Source organism: Heterodontus francisci, chromosome 40, assembly GCF_036365525.1.
Source record: "Heterodontus francisci isolate sHetFra1 chromosome 40, sHetFra1.hap1, whole genome shotgun sequence".
Classification (NCBI taxonomy): domain Eukaryota; kingdom Metazoa; phylum Chordata; class Chondrichthyes; order Heterodontiformes; family Heterodontidae; genus Heterodontus; species Heterodontus francisci.
The window spans coordinates 7,842,589-7,860,605 of NC_090410.1; the positions used below are offsets into that span (position 1 = coordinate 7,842,589).

Consider the following 18,017-nt stretch of genomic DNA (forward strand, 5'->3'; position numbering starts at 1 on the left):
CGGGTGGACTCCCTGCCGGAGGAGATGACACCTTTTGCGTGGAGCACCACGCACCTCCTCTATCTGGGAGTCCACCTTAGTCCCGCTGAGGAAGCCTGGCCGGCAAACTGGCAGGAGTTGGAGGCGAAAGTCACCGCTCGGCTGGGGCGCTGGACAGGACTGCTCCGAGTGCTTTCCTACAGGGGCCGAGCGTTGGTCATAAACCAACTGGTGGCCTCCATGCTGTGGTACCGGTTGGTCACTTTGGCCCCGCCCCCTGTATTTGCCACCAAGATCCAGAAGAAACTCGTCGATTTCTTCTGGGGCAAGAGGAAACACTGGGTCTCTGCCGCGGTCCTGAGTCTCCCGATCGAGGAGGGCGGTCAGTCGCTGGTGTGCGTCCGCACCCAGGCTGCGACTCTCCGCCTTCGGACCCTGCAGAGATACCTGTACGTCGAGCGTCCTCCCAGATGGTGTGCGCTGGCGACGTATTTTTTCCGCCAGTGTCACTGCCTTCAAGACGACACGCAGCTCCCGGTGGAGTCCGTTAGCTGCGCCTCTCTGAGGGAGTTGCCTGTCTTTTACCGGGATCTTTTCCGAGTCTGGAACATGGTCGCCTCCAGTCAGGGCGCTCCCCCGCCGGCGGAGGAGAGCGCCTCGGCTGTCCGGGCGGCCGACTCCGGGGACGGTCCGGCGGGCGGAGGAGTAGCCGAAACCCCCGGGACGCCCCTCACTGCGGGTGGCGAGGGGGCTCGGGAGTGCGGAGCGATCCCGGCCGAGCTGACCCCCGCTGGGCCGGAACTGCTCATCGGACCCAGGCCCCGAAACCCTCCTCGGGAGCCGGTCCCGCACAACCCGAGCCGCCTCTCGGGAATGCCCTCCGTGCCATTCCAATCGGCGCGGAGGGGTTTCCTGTACGGGCTGCTCCTGCACACTTTCCACTTCCTCGCCCTCGTCAGCCGGCCGGACACGCCCTGGCGGTCCGCGTTGCCGTCTGGCGGCGAGGGGAAACCCCGATGGAGGTCTCTCTACGCGGGAGTCTTCCCCCTTTACATCGGGGACCTGGGGTGGAGGGTGCTGCACAGAGCAGTCCCGTGCAATAGGCTTTTAAGTAGGTTCACGGACTCCCAGGCCAGCTGTACTTTCTGCGGCCTGGACGAGTCCGTGTTCCACATTTATACGGAGTGTGCGAGGTTGCAGCCCCTATTTGAGTATCTGAAGGGGCTGCTCCTCAAATTCTGGCTGCACTTCAGTCCCACGCTCCTGATCTTTGGGCACCCGGTGCGGAGGGGCTTGGGCCGGGAGGAGGATCTCCTCGTCGGTCTGCTCCTGGGCCTGGCCAAGGTGGCAATTCACAGGTCCAGGTTGCGGGCCGTCGGGGGTTCCGTCCTCCCCGATTGCCTGCCCCTCTTCCGCGGTTATGTTCGCGCCCGGGTGTCCCTGGAAAAGGAGCATGCGGTGTCCGCCGGTACGCTTGAGGCCTTCCGCGACCGGTGGGCACCGCAGGGACTGGAGTGCATCGTCGACGCCGAGAATGGCATTTTAATTTGAGTTTTTTGTTTATTTATCTGTTTTAATAAAGTTATTTTAAAACTGTAAATATGTACATAAAGGGGGCCTGAGGGATAAAGGCCCCCTCGATGTGAAAAATATAAAAGGGGCCTGGGGTATAAAGGTCACCTTGTAAAAAAAAAAAAAAAACGGGGGTTAGCTACAGAGTAAAGCTCCCTCTACACTACAAAAAAAAAGAAAAAAAAAAAAAAAAACGGGGTTAGATACAGAGTAAAGCTCCCTCTACACTGTCCCCATCAAACACTCCCAGGACAGGTACAGTACTGGGTTAGATAAAAAAAAACAGGGTTAGATACAGAGTAAAACTCAAAATTTTTTTTTTAAAAAACGGGGTTAGATACAAAAAAAGAAAAAAAAACAGGCTTAGGTAGAGTAGAGCTCCCTCTACACTGTCCCACTAAAACAATGCATGGGTTAGATACACAGCAAAGCCCGCACTAAATTGTGACTCAGGCCCAACCTCGGAAGGATGACGCAAACTACATTCACCATTGTCATGATTGGAATCATTTGCCCACGCAGCGGATAAACCCCGATTTAAATTGAAAAACCTGATTGAAGAGCTAAGGCTTACACTACTGGACAGCACCCAGGTTGATCTGGAAAGTGGGAAAGGAAGTGAAGCAAATGCACAATAGTAATTAGGCAGTACAACAACAACAACATGCATTTGTATAGGGCCCTAAATGTAGCAAAACATCCCAAATCACTTCACAGTAACGTTATCAGACAAAATTTGACACCAAACCACACAAAGAGATCATTAGAAAAACAAAATACTACGGATGCTGGAAATTTCTGTAGGTCAGCCAGCATCTTTGGTCCTGGACCTGAAATGTCAACTGTTTCTCTCTCACAGATGCTGTCTGTCCTGCTGATTATTTCCAGCAATGTCTGCTGCTTGTATTAGAGATATAGGAGGAGGGGGGACCAAAAGCTTTGACAAAGAGATTAGTTTAAAAATGCCTCATAAAAGGAGGAGAGAAGTGGAGAGGTTGAGGAAGGGAATTGCAGAGGTTTGGGCACAGTCTGCTGTGCGGCAAAGAAAATCAGGGATACACAAGAGACTGGAATTGGAGGAGCACAGAATTCTCAGAGACTTGTGGAGGTTAGAGAGATAGAAAGGGGGCAGAATGTAGATTTCAAAGCCTGTGGATTGTAGGGAAGACCAGAGGAGAGGCATTTTCCTACATCATCTGGTGCTGGCGCGTTTCGTACCCTGGGTTTTTCGGCCGCATGTCTTGCGCTGAGACACCTTTCAGCTTTCGGACAAGTTTCTCACTGCTTCTTCGAATGGAGTCGCGCAGTTTGGTGAAGGATCCGCTGCGTTTCAGACTCCCGAGTGTGTCCTACAGCGGGACATTAAAATAAAACAGCTGCAATACTTCGTTGTGTTATGCCACTCAACCTGCAGCAACACTGGTAGAAAAGGATTAATTAAAACAAATCATTTGGAGCGACTGAATCCCCTTTGAGAAGGAACAGCAACAATTTTGGCTGTAAACACATATATAGTTTTTGGTTTTACTTCAGCGAAGACTGTGTAGTCTTCACTGCCATAAGTGCTTGATCAGAAAATAAATATTTAACATAGTCGAACCTAAATTCACATTCTTGATCGTTTCCCAGGAGACAATTCTTAACAGGGTTAACTAACTACTACTTCATACACATCCTTCAAAATAACATCATCCATCAATAGATTTATTTATTGCAACCTCAACCTCAGGCGATTGTTTGCCTGTTTTGAGACTACATATGCCCACTGTTTTATTCTGTTTTATCCCCACTCAGTCACTTGGCAGAGGCGCTCACATCAATATCCAGAAAAAAAAGGCATAATGTTAGACACACCCCCATCCCCGCCTTAACACAATGAAGGTTATCAGACACAGAGCAGGAGAGAGGGAACAGAGGTAGATGTTATATAGTCTTCATATGGTGGGTATTGTTAGTATCAGGAGGGTCTCTGCATCGAAGAGACTGAAAAAGAGAAGAGAAGGGCGTTATAACGTGGCTGAAGAAAGATCCGACAGTTACAGATTTTAAAAAAATACAAAAGCAAAATAATGCAGATGCTGGAAACCTGAAATAAAAACAGAAAACGCTGGAAATACTCAGCAGGTCAGGCAGCATCTGCAGAGAGAGAAACAGAGTTTCAGGTCGATGACCTTTCATCAGACGGGCTGAGTACTCCCAGCATTTTTTGTTTTTATTTATTTTTTTAAAAAGTGAATTCCTGTGCTTATCAAACGTAACTGAATCAGCTGCAATATGGGTTAGAAACAGAGGACTTGATATAACTCCACCACTCCCCACCACCCCTCCAATCGAAGGGCAGAAGGAGGTCTTCCTACTGGTTTCACTGCCCAGCAGCCAGCAAGCCGAGTAAAGCTCCCTCTGTACGGCCTGAACAGTGTACCTCAGTCCCCTACTACATCAGTGTGGCTTTTAAAAAAAAAAATCCTACACCCGTTGCCGTTAGATTGGGAACTTCATGTTGAATTAGGGATGGTTTTGTATTTAATGGGGTGAGTGGGTAAATATTGAGCAGCCAATTTGTGCACAGCAAGCTCCCACAATCAACAATCTGTTTTTGTGATGTTGATTAAGGTTTAAATATTGGCCTGGACATGGGGAGAACTCCCCTGCTCTTCCTCAAAATAGTGCAATTGGATCTCTTACATCCCCGAACAAAGTAGCCAGGACCTCGGTTTAACATTTGATCCCAAAGACAGCACCTCTGCCAGTGCAGCACTCCCTCGGGACCGCACAGGAGTGCAGCCTTGATTTTTTTGTGTTCAAGTCTCTGGAGTGGGACTTCAAACCCACATCTCGTCTCGGAGGGCAAACAACTGAGCCACAGCTGACATTAAATCAATGATCTCCACTCATCATCCAGCCTGATCCACTCCTTTAGTCTGGATTCCTCTCTAGACTCATCAATGTCCCTCAGATCACACCTCCAATTCTTGGAGTGCAATGACTGAATCACTGCACCTCAGTCTCCTCCTTGCCTTTCAACGAGATGATGAAAATCTCATTTATTTCAATTCCTCAGGAGACAGCGTCTCCCCCACATTCAACCAACATCTCTGTTCATTGATTCCACTCTAGAGCTTCTTTATCTGTTTCCCTATACTCTAATCCCAAATTAGATTCCACCCCTGCTCTAACCCTAACCATTTCCTCCATGGATGATGCTGTCTCTAAGGAGTTTGGTTTCCTTTTTTGTGCTCAATACATTTCCCCTCAACAACTCTTAACCCTCTTTAAAGCTCAAGTCTATCCAGAATTAAATCCTACTCCTATATCTGGGGTAGCTCTTCCAGGACCTCTAACACAAGTCCCTTGAGAGAATACAAACCTGACAGGACTGTTCTCAATTCTAGCTCCCAATCTGCCTCTTGCATATTCTATTGCGGCGATTTCATCAAGGCCAGTTTCCTCTGCCTCCTTTATTCCAACGGCTTTTACTATCGACCAATCTCTACTCCTCTGATTTACTCTGCATCTCTTTCTACTCTTCTCAACCTTGGTGCCGTCCTGAGCCCTTCACCTGGGTTTTGGAATTAAAATATCGGATCTGCAGCAGTGGGAGATGAATAATAACAGACACCACACCAGTTTCCCTCTGCATCTACTTTACCTCCCAAACATAAAATATTACTCTGCACAATACCTCAAGGGATTCACTCACCTCGTGTGAATCTTGTAATGATTAGATATTTCTCCAGCAAGCAACTAATTCCCGTGATGTTTCCGCCCCACCCCCAACTGAACCCAGCCACAATACGTAATCCCTCCCTGCCTCCCGCTAAAAATCGGGGCCCTGAGTCTTTGATTATTTCAATACTAGAGCTGCTTTTTGTTGAGTTGGTTAACCTATGATGTACTTACCCCATTCCATTCTACTCCCATACTCACTTCCTCGCAACCCTCTGGCCCATTTGCAAATATCACAGCGCTGGAGTCCAGGTAGTCGCAGGGGTAGGGCCGCCTGCAGGGAAGAGTGTTGGGTGTGATGCCAGGTGCCTATGGAGGAAAGCATATGGATCAGTAAATGGGCACTGCTGACACCCAGAACATTCAACAGGATTGTGCACCTGTTGTTGGCACAATTCCAAAGTGAAATGTCACTTCAAACGATAAAATCCAGACATTAGTGTTCACAAGTTTCTTTGATTGGTGAACCCGGAGGTGTTGGACTGACAGGTTGCCCTGTGTGAATGCAGTCAGGTTAGAAGACAGGGTGCTACAAGATGGCCTCGTTAGGGAAGGAGAATGATCCCGAGAAGCGTCTTGGGACATTTTATTATGTTAAAGGCGCTATATAAATATACGTCGTTGTTATTGTGGAAAGGAAAAATCCAATTAGGAATCATGTTCCTGATCGGATAAGAAAGAATGTGTGGTCAGGCGGTGAAAGAAAGAACTTGCATTTAGTTAGTATCTGTCACAACCTTAACAAAATGCTTTAAAGACAATGAAGTACAAGTCGAGGGCCAGGTTGACTATGATATCCCAAACCCCACCTTGATAAATAATCGGCCAAAGCTCACCAGCTAGGAACAGACACTGAGACCAGACAGCACCCACGTAACCATATTCCAGTTTTCAGTACCTTCAGGATGGAAGGAGGTGGAGGGAAAGTAATCCTGCTTGTGCGACCCTAGTACTGTAAAGCCTTTGCAACTACAGTCTCATCTGTTCTTGTCTGCAAGTCTGATTCAGTCTCTGTGCTGCACCTTGCAACAGCTGGACAGTGTGTTAATGTGGCTGGAGTGAGATAAAGGATTCCTTTGCGGTGAATGGATTTCTCGACCATCTTTGACCTACTGACTGCGTGTGGTATATTTAAAATCTTTTACGCATCATCCAGCTGCACATACTTGGGCCATTAGACAAACATTCCTGCTTAATGTCTAGACAAGATGTACCTACCCCTAGCATGCCTCACTCTGACTAGAGAAGATAATTACTCTTCTAACCCCCCCAATTTTCTCTCATCCTTTCCTGAGTGTGCTGTCTGACACTGGGGTACAGTACCCTGGTACCTCACTCAAATAGGCTTTAGTAAGCCTTGACAGTGAGAGCAAGTAGGCTATTTAACAAGGAGGGCATCACAGCTGAGCCCAAAGTCCACATGCTCATTTTCCATCCAGGGAGACGGAGTGGTCACTGGATAGAGATTAGGTGTGGGCACTAAGACTGATATTTTCCCATCCCTCGTTCAGGGACACTAAAATCACTGCTGCCCGAGCTGGCCAATCTAGCTCAGGATATCCTCCTATTATCGATGGCTCATTCCACACTTGATAGTACTGTGTTCAGTTCTGGGCACCACATCTCGAAGGATGTACTGGCCTTGGAGGGTTTGCAACGCAGATTCACCAGAATGATGTTGTGCTTAAAGGTTCAGATTATGAGGACAGGTTGTACAGACTAGGCTAGTATTCTCTCTTGAGTATAAAAGATTAAGGGGTTATCTAATTGAGGTAGTTAAAATGGTTAAAGAATTTTGTAGGGCGGACAGAGAGAAACTATTTTCTCTGCTGAGGAAGGGGGGGGGGGGGTGGTGTAGAAGGTGGTGGGGTGAGTCCAGAACAAGGAGACATAACCTTAAAATTAGAGCTAGACCATTCAGGGGTGATGTCAGGAAGCATTTCTTCACACAAAGGGTAGTGGAAATCTGGAACTCTCCCCCACCCCCCCAAAAAACTGAAAAGTCAAAATTGAGAATCATAAGGTTTTGGTCGGGTAAGGATCTCAAGAGTAAATGGAGCTGAGATACAGGCCAACCGTGATCTAATTGAAAGGGGAACAACCTCAAGGAGCTACATGGCCTCCTCCTATTCCTATAGTGGACCAAGCTGTTCAGTCATTAGGGGAAAGGCCAATATTGAAGGCGGGGAGCCTGGTAACACGTCTATTTAATTAAAAAAGCTAGGCAATGCTTGTCAATGCTCCAGCATGTATCTGCCTGCCCATCCACTGTGTGGTATGAGTACATCTGAGAGCAGGGGAAGGAGGACAGCAGTAACAAAATGGGAACAATCCTCTGGAGGATCATCCCATTGATTTCGCTGAATAAAGTTTTGGAATAACGAAAGCGACAACTAAAACTGGGCCACGTCCCCCGGGGACACAACTACCTTTGGCAAGGAACCTGTTTCCCTTTTGAAGGGGATTGGAACACTCTTGTTCCCTTCCTGTTGCAGCTGCGGAGTTCCGTCACCACCTGGTAGTCCTGCTGTATCACTGAAAAGGGTAGATTCTGTCAATGTTTAAATCCAGCTTCTAGTTAAGAAAACAAAAATATTATTAGTATACATTTTAAATTTATAATCCAGATGATCCTAGCTCCCAATGGCTGAGTATACATCACAGAATCATACAACACAGGAGCCCATTCGGCCCCTCCTGCCTGTGCCAGCTCTTTGAAAGAGCTATCCAATTCACCCCACTCCCTGCCCTTTCCCCATAGCCCTGCAAGTATTTAACTAATTCCCTTTAAGAAGCTACTATTGAATCTGCTTTCACCGCCCCTTCAGGCAGCGCGTTCTAGATCACAACAACTCTGCATAAAAATCTCATCTCCTGCCTGGCTTCATTGTCAATTATCAAATCTGTGCCCTCAGTTTACCCACCCCCCCCCCCCCCCCCCCCAGCTAGTGGAAACAGTTTCTCCCTAATAACTCCTCATACACGAGCCTACTTTCAAAACCTAATGACACTTGTTGCAGTTTTAAAAGAAAAAATTGGTGAGTTCTCCTTCCCATTGAAGGCCAGCCCTTTTCAGTCTCCTTTTCTTTAATTCCTGCAACCCTCCCCCCCTCCCCCCCCCCACCTCCACCCCCATCAGATGGGTGTCTGCACCCAGAGGGACTCCCATTTACATCTATGAGCTCAGAACTCCAGAACAGACTGCCAGCTGATCCAGAACTGACCAATCCGAATAAAATTTGTGAACTGGTGAAGAATTCAGTGTATCCAGCCAGTAGCAGGGTCGGAGAGCTCCATTTGGCTGCAAGGTTATTCCCCGCAGTTGAAACAAACAAGGGCTCTCGGAGATAGTGGTGAATCCTCCCTCCATCAGTGACATCACCAGAGCAGTCTGGGAAAGGAATCCTCAAAATGGGGAACTTGAGTATATCCTGTGGCATTGCTTATGGGTGGTCTGGGGTCTGGCACGTAGTTATGATGTTCAGCTGCTCACTTGGCCTGTTCCTTTAAAGGTACTGCCCAGGGAAAAAAAGGTCCAAATAGGCAAACCCTGAAGGTCAATCAAGGGTTAATTGTTGAGGGAAGTTTCTGTGGATTGGCAGCTGCTTGTAAATTATCTGCCTGGGGATAGGCCAAATTATCATGGTTTAAAAAAAAAGAAATGGCATTTAAAAAAAAAATATATACATCTGATAGTTTTGAAGTGTGATGGATGTCTACTAGACACCCCCAACAAACACTGGGTGAATACATAGAACCATAGAATGGTTACAGCACAGAAGGAGGCGATTCAGCCTTTTGTGTCCATGCCGGCTCTCTTTAAGAGCAACTCGGCTAGTCCTACTCTTCTGCCTTTTCCCCGTAGCCCTGAAAATTTATTCTCTTTTGAAAGCCACAATTGAATCTGCCTCCACCACACTCTCAGGCAGTGTATTCCAGATCCTAACCACTTGCTGTGTAAATAAGTCTTTCCTCATGTCGCCTCTGGCTCTTTTGCCAATCACCTTACATCACCGTCCTCTGGTTCTCAACCCTTCCGTCAACAGGAACGGTTTTTCTCTATCTACTTTGTCCAGACCCCTCATGATTTTGAACACCTCTATCAAATCTCCGCTCATTCTTCTCCTCTCAAGGGAACAGCCCCAACTTTACCAATCTATCATCGTATATGAAGCCTCTCATCCCCGAAACCATTCTCGTAAATCCTCTCTGCACAAGACATTGCTGAAAAAGTACTCCCTAAAATTATAGATGGTCTGTAGTGCATGGGATTGGGCTGAATAGCTCCAAGCACTGGACCCTCTTAATTGTGGAAGGATATGAGGTGATGATTTAAGAGAATCATGGACATGTACAGCACAACATTAAAGTTTTTTTTTAGTTTAAGTGCAATTTTCCTATAATCTGTTGCTACCATTAAATTAAATAAACCCAGTGGCAATATTGTATACGAAGCTTTGTTAATCTGAAGTCGTTTGCAATGGTTGATTGTGCAGTTGCCCATGTCTATTCAAATGTTTTACAGGAGGGATCACATACAAGGCTTCTCCATTAGAAATACAGAAGTTTACAGCACGTCTGTGCCGACCCTTTGTTACAGCAATCAGCAACTAATCCCAAGGTCCTTCTCTCTCTCTCTCCCCACCCCCCACCTCCACCATAGTCCTACTTAAAATACTTATCCAGTTTCCCCCCAAACCTGCCATGGCCTCTGCTACATCCAACTGCTGTGGTAAAGCATTCAAAGCTCCAAAAAACCCTCGGCAAAAATAAATTTTGCCTAACCTCTCTTCACTGATAATTTTAAATTCATCATGGAGTCCCCCCAACCAGAGGAAACAGTCTTTCCTTATTCATCGTCACAATTCTTCATAATTTAAAAAACTTAACATTCCCCTTAGCCTCCTCTGTTCCATTGGATATCGTACCAGTGTCTCAAGTCCCTGATTACAACTATAACTTCACACCCCGGGCATCATCCTGGTAAATTCTCCCGTGAGGAAGGCATAAGCACAATGGATGCGGTACATCAAAGGTAGAGTGGATGCTTTTCACATTGCTTTTACTTTTTGTGCCCCCCCCCCCCCCCCCGATGTTAGCAGAACCCAGCCATCCACACATGAAAATTTTAAAACCAACAGAAAATATTTCTATGAAGCTGGACACCCTTCCCCTCCCACCCGTACTAGGGTGGTTTGAGAATTCTATGGAAGAACAGTATAGTAAAAACATACAGTTCGAATCAGAGGTTGTGGGATAACATTAGCATGAAGTGACAGAGAGTGAATACTTGGGGACTGAGCTGTCATGTGGATTGACACTATCCCTTTCAATCCCTTGACTGAATCCATTGCTTGACAATTAGATTTTTCATTATCTATAAATAGAAGTGTTAAAAGTCTTGCTCAAATAATGAGTACCTGGAGACTGTGCAGTAGACTGAAGCCTCAACGTGTTCCCAGTAGCTGTCTGCAGGGGTCAGTCCGTCCTAAATGTAACAAGAAAAGGGGGAATCCTCTTCAAAGGGTCCCAGCTGTTCATTCACCCTTGGCAGCAGGAAAGAGAAAGAGGGAGGAAAGAAAGAGAAGAAATAGAGAAAAAGAGAGCAAGAGAATGTGTGTGCGTGAGAGTGAACAAGGTGGAAGAGACAAAAAGAGAGCTCAAAAAGGAGTTGAGATACAGATCAGCCATGATCTAATTGAATGGCAGTACAGGTTCGAGGGGCTGAACGCTCTCCTGTTCCTATAAATCCTTTCACATCTTTTTTTAAACAATTAAACGTGGAATGTGTAAGCAGAGATCCCATGAGCAAAATGTGGACGGAAACCAAACAGAGAAAGGAACAAGGATATAGGGCACAAACAGAAGAGAACTCTATATGTATAATTGCTAGTATTTGAGGTACTTGCTAACTAGGTACTGCAAATAACTAGAGGTGCACTCATTCCTTCCTGATACTATCAGAAGTGACCCAAGGAACATGTTCCCTCTTCAGCTGCATGTGTCATTCACACTAACAAAGGCCTGATTATCTTCACGTACAATGCATAGGTAAAATGTTATGTCCTGGCCAACGTTTCTCCTGCAACCAAGACCACTAAGACAGTTTAAATGGTCATGTTAGTTTGTAGCATCGGGCTGCATGCAAAATAGTTGTCACATTTGCCAACGTAACAAGTTAATCACTTCAAAGTAATTCACTATCCATTAAGCAATTTGGAGCATTTGAGAAATGTGATAAGGTGCTGTATAAATCTGTTCAGTTTGATTTCAGTTTATCAGGGAATCTTTCATTCTGTATTCAACATTCAATCACATTCTTTCAGTAGATATAAATGATTAAAGGGTGATCTAATTGAGGTATTTAAGATAATTAAAAGGTTTCATAGGGGAGACAGAGAGAAACTATTTCCTCTGGTGGAGGATGTCCAGAACAAAAGGGGCATAATGTTAAAATTAGAGCCAGGCCATTCAGAGGTGATGTCAGGAAGCACTTCTTCACATAAAAGGTAGTGGAAATCTGGAACTCTGTGCCCCAAAAAGCTGTCGAGGCTGAAGGGTCAATGGAAAATGTCAAAACTGAAAATCGATAGATTTTTGTTAGGGAAGGGTATTAAGGGAGATGGAACCAAGGCGGGTAGATGGAGTTGAAATACAGATCAGCCACGATTGAACTGTATGGTGGTACAGGTATGAGGGGCTCAATGGCCTCCTCCTGTTCCCATGAACCCTTTCACTTTTTTTGGGCAATTAAACTTAAATGCAAATGCCAGAATAAAACCGCCCATCCAAAAAACCCCACAACAAAGACATATAATTAAGAATCATCATAAGGCTTTACAACTGGGAGTCACATTACTGCCATATTAGAGACAAGGTGCCAAAATATAAGGAGTCAGTAGTTAGACTGAGCTTCCAGCACCACTACTACTCCATCAGGAGAAATGAGCAGAATTTGGAAGGATTGAATGGCGATGAGGATTTTGGTGTAGACAGGGCTCATGTTCCAGAGTGTAGTTGTGGAATGCAAAGACTGGAAAGATCATAACTTAACTTTACAAAACCAGCTCAGAATAGATTGATATTTACTGGGCAGATTTTCCTCTGACCATACTTGGGTGTAAAGTATCGCATGGGGCCCCATTTCCCTTTACATTCTCTAATTGCACTTGAATGGAGCCAATCTGTCCAGATATGTTCTTCCCAATATCCGAATGTCCCACACCTTCCTGCTCCCTGTGTTGAATTCAAGACATATCTCACCATCTCCTACTTTCTTAGAACGCCTTACCATGCTTAGTCTTCCCTTCCTCTTCCAATCTACAAACTTTTGAAGATCTAACTTGTTACCTCATGTGCTGTGCTACTCTTTTCAACCTTAATGGTGCTCACATTGTGGGCCTTCATCCTTCATTCACTGGTCACAATAAAAAAAAGCACAAGGCTTTTTCTTCCCCCCCCCACCCCTGTATCCTATATCCTGGAGTAGGTGAATGCTGAATCTGTTGCAGGTGATTTTTCAAATGCGAGTCAGGCTGACTAGAATTTGCACTGCTAGAGACCACATATTGACAGCGTGCAATTAAGTTTTCCGTTTGGTTCTGGAAAATCAGATGAGCCAGCCCTCAAGTGGTTAGATGAAATAGTGCAGACACAGCAAAAGGAAGCAGAGATTAGGAGAGGAGAGGCCAGGCAGACAGAGAAAGAGGCAGCCATGAATCACCTCTGTGGGATGCACTAAAGAAAGAAAATGTAGTTAGATTATACCGACTACCAGGGCTACAACTATAGGAGAGCTTTGAACACCTCTATGGATTTCAGCTGTTGTTGGTAACATTGTGGGGCACTGATTGGAAGATGTTGAGTAACTTCACTGTAATAAGAAGCCTTATAATGGGGATGCGCTGTGCAATTGTCAACCTGACCATTATTGTTCCAAGCTACTTAAAAAGAAACAGTTAACTCACTTGGTGGGTACCTGCGCCAGTCTGGTGTGATACTCAGATTTACAGACATCGCAAGATCTCGGGTAGATCCCTGGTCTGTGCTGAGCGTACTGATCTCAACTTGGGTAGTCATAGGATTGCCTTAATTGGCTTTGGAACCTCTGGGATACAAAGAGTGAGGGAGTGGGGGAGGACAGGAATTCAGCTGCTGTTTCCAAACACCAAATAGCAGCCCTCCTGAAAACTGCAAGTGGGCTTATGTTGAGAAAGGACAGGAATATAGGTTCAGCAGGCCATTGAGCCCCTTAAGCCTGTTCCGCTCTGCAATTGGATCACAGGTGGAATCAGGGTTGTCTGTGATGCTGCCCTCGTGGAAGAATAGTTGCCTGACACTCAGTGCCTGGACTCAGACATGAAGGTGGCCAGTTGGGTGAGAAAGAGGGAGGGTTGGCTGTGACTTGTGGGACTGGGACTGAAATCAAAAACTTCAGGGAGGAGGGGGAACTTAGGGTGGAAAATAACCCATGAATACCCTTTGTGGGGAGTGTGCGTTCCAATACAATGGGCAGGGCGCAGGCTGACAGCCACAACTCCCCATATGGGAGGTTGTAGGCCTTGCCATAGCATCAGGTGACAACCAGGGACTTTCCAACATGGAGGAACAGATAAATAAAATTTAGTTGATGGTGGGAAATAGGACTGCGCGGCACTGGTTGGCTTGAATCTGGTTTTTAACCTCTCAAAGATTTAGTTTAGATCAAGTTCAAACTAAGAGGATGAAAGTCTCTGGCTGGAAGCAACCAATGTGGAGTCTCAGTCCAGTTCCTAGTGCGTACAATCCTACGGTGTAAATATCAGTTCGCAGTGTCACTCAGAGAATCACCGGGATGGCGGTGTGGGGACATGGAAAAATATCATGCCAGGGCAGTGAAAGGAAGCTCTTCTGAGTTGGGCCAAATGAGCAAAAGCTTTCCTCTGTATATAACCATGTGACACCTAAATTGGGGAGTGTTTCATTGGTACACAAAATGAAAAGTGTCCCATTCCCAGTACCAACATCCCTCACCTTGAAGAGCAAAAAAATTCACAGACAAACACAAAAACAAGTGTAAATGGTCGTGGGTCTTTGTGGTACAAATCTTAGTGACATTGACAAGGGTTATGAGCAGTTTGCCTGCTGACAGGCACGGTATGGTACAACACAACCTAGATGAGGGGGGACAAAAAGAACAGAGTAACATTTTTAAAAATATAAACACTTTCGTACAAAACTTTTTATATTGTAGAACTGTGAAGGAATAGTAAACCCATATTACTGGTAACAGAATAACAAAGCTTTACAATATCGCATGGAGCAAGCAGCAAAAACACTGCATCAGAGAAAAAGCCAGTTTGTTGTCAAACATCTGCCGTAAAGCAGGCATGAATTTAGCAAAATGCCAGAGGTATTGCACAGTAGCAATTAAAATCAAATCGCTCATTTACTGCTTAATCAGATGCAGGTTGCTTACTGACTGTTGAGTCTTGCCAGTACGTGACTGAGTTGAGGGATAAAGTGCTAACAATTTGGCACTTGTGCAGAATTTACAGCACAGAAACAAGTCCTTTGTCCCAACTGATGCATGCCATTTACGCTCTACACAAGCCTCCTCTCACTCATCTTCATCTCACCCTAACATAATAACCTTCTATTCCTTTCTTCCTCATGTGTTTCTCTAGCTCCTTCTTACTGCATCTAAGCTGTTCACATCAACTACTCCCAGTGGTAGCAAGTTCCACATTCTAACCAGGTTTCTCCCGAATTCCCTAATGGATTTATTAGTGACCATTTTATGCTTATGGCCCCATAGTTTTGAAAGTATGACTGGAGGGAGATGACTGCTGTGGTGACACAGCTCCCACCAATGGAGCACGTCAGCTACAATGAGGCCAGTGTTAAAGGTAAACTTCTTTCACAGAATAGTTTTACGGATTAAAAGGAGTTTTCCTGCTGAGACTGCATCATTACTGGAATCGACTGAGTAACTCTGCAAGATTACTACATTGATCATCCGCCTGGAAAGAAAGACCTATCATTTTCCCCCATCACAGCATCCACTTGGCTCTTGAACAACATTCGCCTTCACTACATGGAAGCCTATTTCAAGAGCTGAGCACTCCTAATGTACATACCTGCTCTAAAATCAATCCCAAATTCTACCCTCGCCAGTATGAAACTGTGTCCCTGGCCTTGTGACTTGTGATCATGATTTACAAGGTAGTAGTCCTGGTTCACCCTTTCTCGACTGTATTTTATCACAGCTTCTGCAAGGATCCCCCCCCCCCCCCCACCCCACGCAGCTCAGTTGCCTTCCTACAAGGCTAAAGAGTTGTAGTTTCTCTGGTCTTTTCTCATTGCTCAGCCCTCTGATTTTGGGGGATCAGCTTTGTGATTCTCCTTTGCTCCACCTCCAGGGTTTAAATACAACCCTTATATCATGGTGACCAGAACTGGATCTAATTATATTAAGTTGGAAAAAAATGGTGTTTTGAAAAAAACAAGTCAGTTCCTCATCTCAGTGCCAGGCTCTGTATCTTGCTATTCAGCTAATTCCCTATCTGAGTCTCAGGATCCTTATCCTGGATTTCAGTCAATTCCTTATCTCAGTCCCAGGTTCTGGACCTTGACATTTAGCCCACACACAGGCAGCTAAAACAATACTATCCATGCATTGCCTGGCTCCAAGTGCAATAGACTCACTATCAAGTTTGCTCTTGTAACACACCTTGATTGATTAGATTAGATTAGAGATACAGCACTGAAACAGGCCCTTCGGCCTACCGAGTCTGTGCCGAACATCAACCACCCATTTATACTAATCCTACACTAATCCCATATTCCTACCAAACATCCCCACCTGTCCCTATATTTCCCTACCACCTACCTATACTAGTGACAATTTATAATGGCCAATTTACCTATCAACCTGCAAGTCTTTTGGCTTGTGGGAGGAAACCGGAGCACCCGGAGAAAACCCACGCAGACACAGGGAGAACTTGCAAACTCCACACAGGCAGTACCCGGAATCGAACCCGGGTCCCTGGAGCTGTGAGGCTACGGTGCTAACCACTGCGCCACTGTGCCCCCCAGTGGACAGTGGAAGCTGGCAGGAGCAGCCGTTCCAGGTCAATTTAGGATAAATATTCATGTCGATATACAAAATAGAAAGACCTGAAGATATCGAGGGTCCAAACAGAACTGCTGCCAAGAATTTGTAGTTTTTTTTTTTAAAGTCCAATTTAAAACTTTTTACTTACATTGAAACCCAGCACCAGAAGTAGAAGAAGAGTACATGAGGAGACAAATTTAAACCTACTTTAATCCTGAGGCTGGAGGTGGATTTCTCCAGTTCCAAAGTAACACATTGAAACCTTGAGTCTCTCCAATCCCAAATCTCCACAAGAACGTTTAAGCAAGAACTTAGCTTTGCTTGAGCCAGTTATGATGGTGTGGGGCTCTTTCTCCACGTTCTCCCTCCTTCACAGTACCAAAACGTGGAGAGTCATCAGGACAACCCTGTGTCCCACTGAATGACATAGAATGTCAAAAACCATCATACAATTGTACAGCACAGAAGGAGGCCATTCAGCCCATCTTTCCTGTGCTGGCTCTTTGAAAGACATATCCAATTAGTGGATGATGAGAATGGACTTGGAGAAGGATAAGCCAAATAACCTTCTGTGATGGATGAAACCGCAGGTTTTGATCCAAAGATTTTGGGTGTCGTGTGCATCATTTGCTAAATAGCCGACTAATTTTTCGGTTACATGCAAAAATATTCTGTCCCGTGTTGTCGATCCACACAGGAAAAACATGTGGGCTGTAACCAAAGGTAGCACTAATAGACATTGAAAGGGTAGAAGTCCAAAAATTAAAGCAAAAAAAAAAAGCAGTGTGAAAATAAATCAGTAGAGGCGGTAAAACCACCAGGAATACTGGCCAGCCAAACAACAGAACACTCTGGAAACACAGTGCATCTGAAAAACCATTGGTCAATTATTTGGACGTGAAACACAAAACTCTCACAAAAGGTCTACATCCAAAACTCAATCCCATCTTTGCTATTTGCAGAATTTTCGGTTTTTATTTCATCTTTGCAGCATTTGCGGTTTATTTCCTATTTTTTTTTGATAGATACCAACTGGTCTTCCACGGCGTTGCTTACAGCGACTGCAGCGGGGGAAAAGAAACAGTTTGGAGGCTGAATACTGTGGCGGATGTGTGGCTATTACCTTGTTTGAATCTTCTCCGTTCTCAGACTTTATCCATACCCGTTTGTTGTCACCTGTATGGAAAGTAATGAGAGATTCAACTTTATCCCTTTGGTTTTGGTTTTAACTAACCCACACTTGCAGAGCAGATTCATTTAACTCAAATAACGCTTCACACAGTGACGTCTCTCAGAGGCACGTCAAGGACCTTGACTGGGATGGATATGTGAGGATGTAAAGCCAGAACAGAATACAAAGTCACCATGAGCACCCCTTGTATACTTTCCAAGGACCTCTCCCCTGCATCATTTGGAGGAAACACCAGAGGTCTTTCACACTAGTGAATCCAAACATGACCAATTATTTTTACAATTAACTTTCTTGCTGTCTTATTGAATAATGGTTGTGCCTTGTGCATTAATCAATTTGAGGTCGGTCCTGGAGAGGGCTGGGAGGGAAGTGGCTGGGATTATTGGAGAAATCCAAGCTCCAAATTATGAGAAGTGACTCGAGAGTTTTAATTTATCATCAACAACTTGCATT

At 45.3% G+C, this 18,017-nt stretch overlaps 1 protein-coding gene across 3 annotated transcripts in view; it reads right to left on the reverse strand.

The window, feature by feature from the left end:
• Window positions 1-18,017, reverse strand: part of klc3 (kinesin light chain 3) — a 76,478-nt gene that overhangs the window by 17,697 nt on the left and 40,764 nt on the right. The window contains exons 10-14 of one of the 3 annotated variants that reach the window (XM_068018966.1): window positions 17,496-17,548; window positions 10,698-10,765; window positions 7,707-7,812; window positions 5,452-5,586; window positions 2,770-2,900 (exon numbers count right to left, since the gene is read on the reverse strand). In XM_068018966.1, the coding sequence (XP_067875067.1) occupies window positions 2,770-2,900; window positions 5,452-5,586; window positions 7,707-7,812; window positions 10,698-10,765; window positions 17,496-17,548 (493 nt within the window). Of the gene's footprint in view, window positions 1-2,769; window positions 2,901-5,451; window positions 5,587-7,706; window positions 7,813-10,697; window positions 10,766-12,918; window positions 13,015-17,495; window positions 17,549-18,017 lie in introns of those variants that run through there. The other 2 variants (XM_068018967.1, XM_068018968.1) reach the window with 2 other exon arrangements.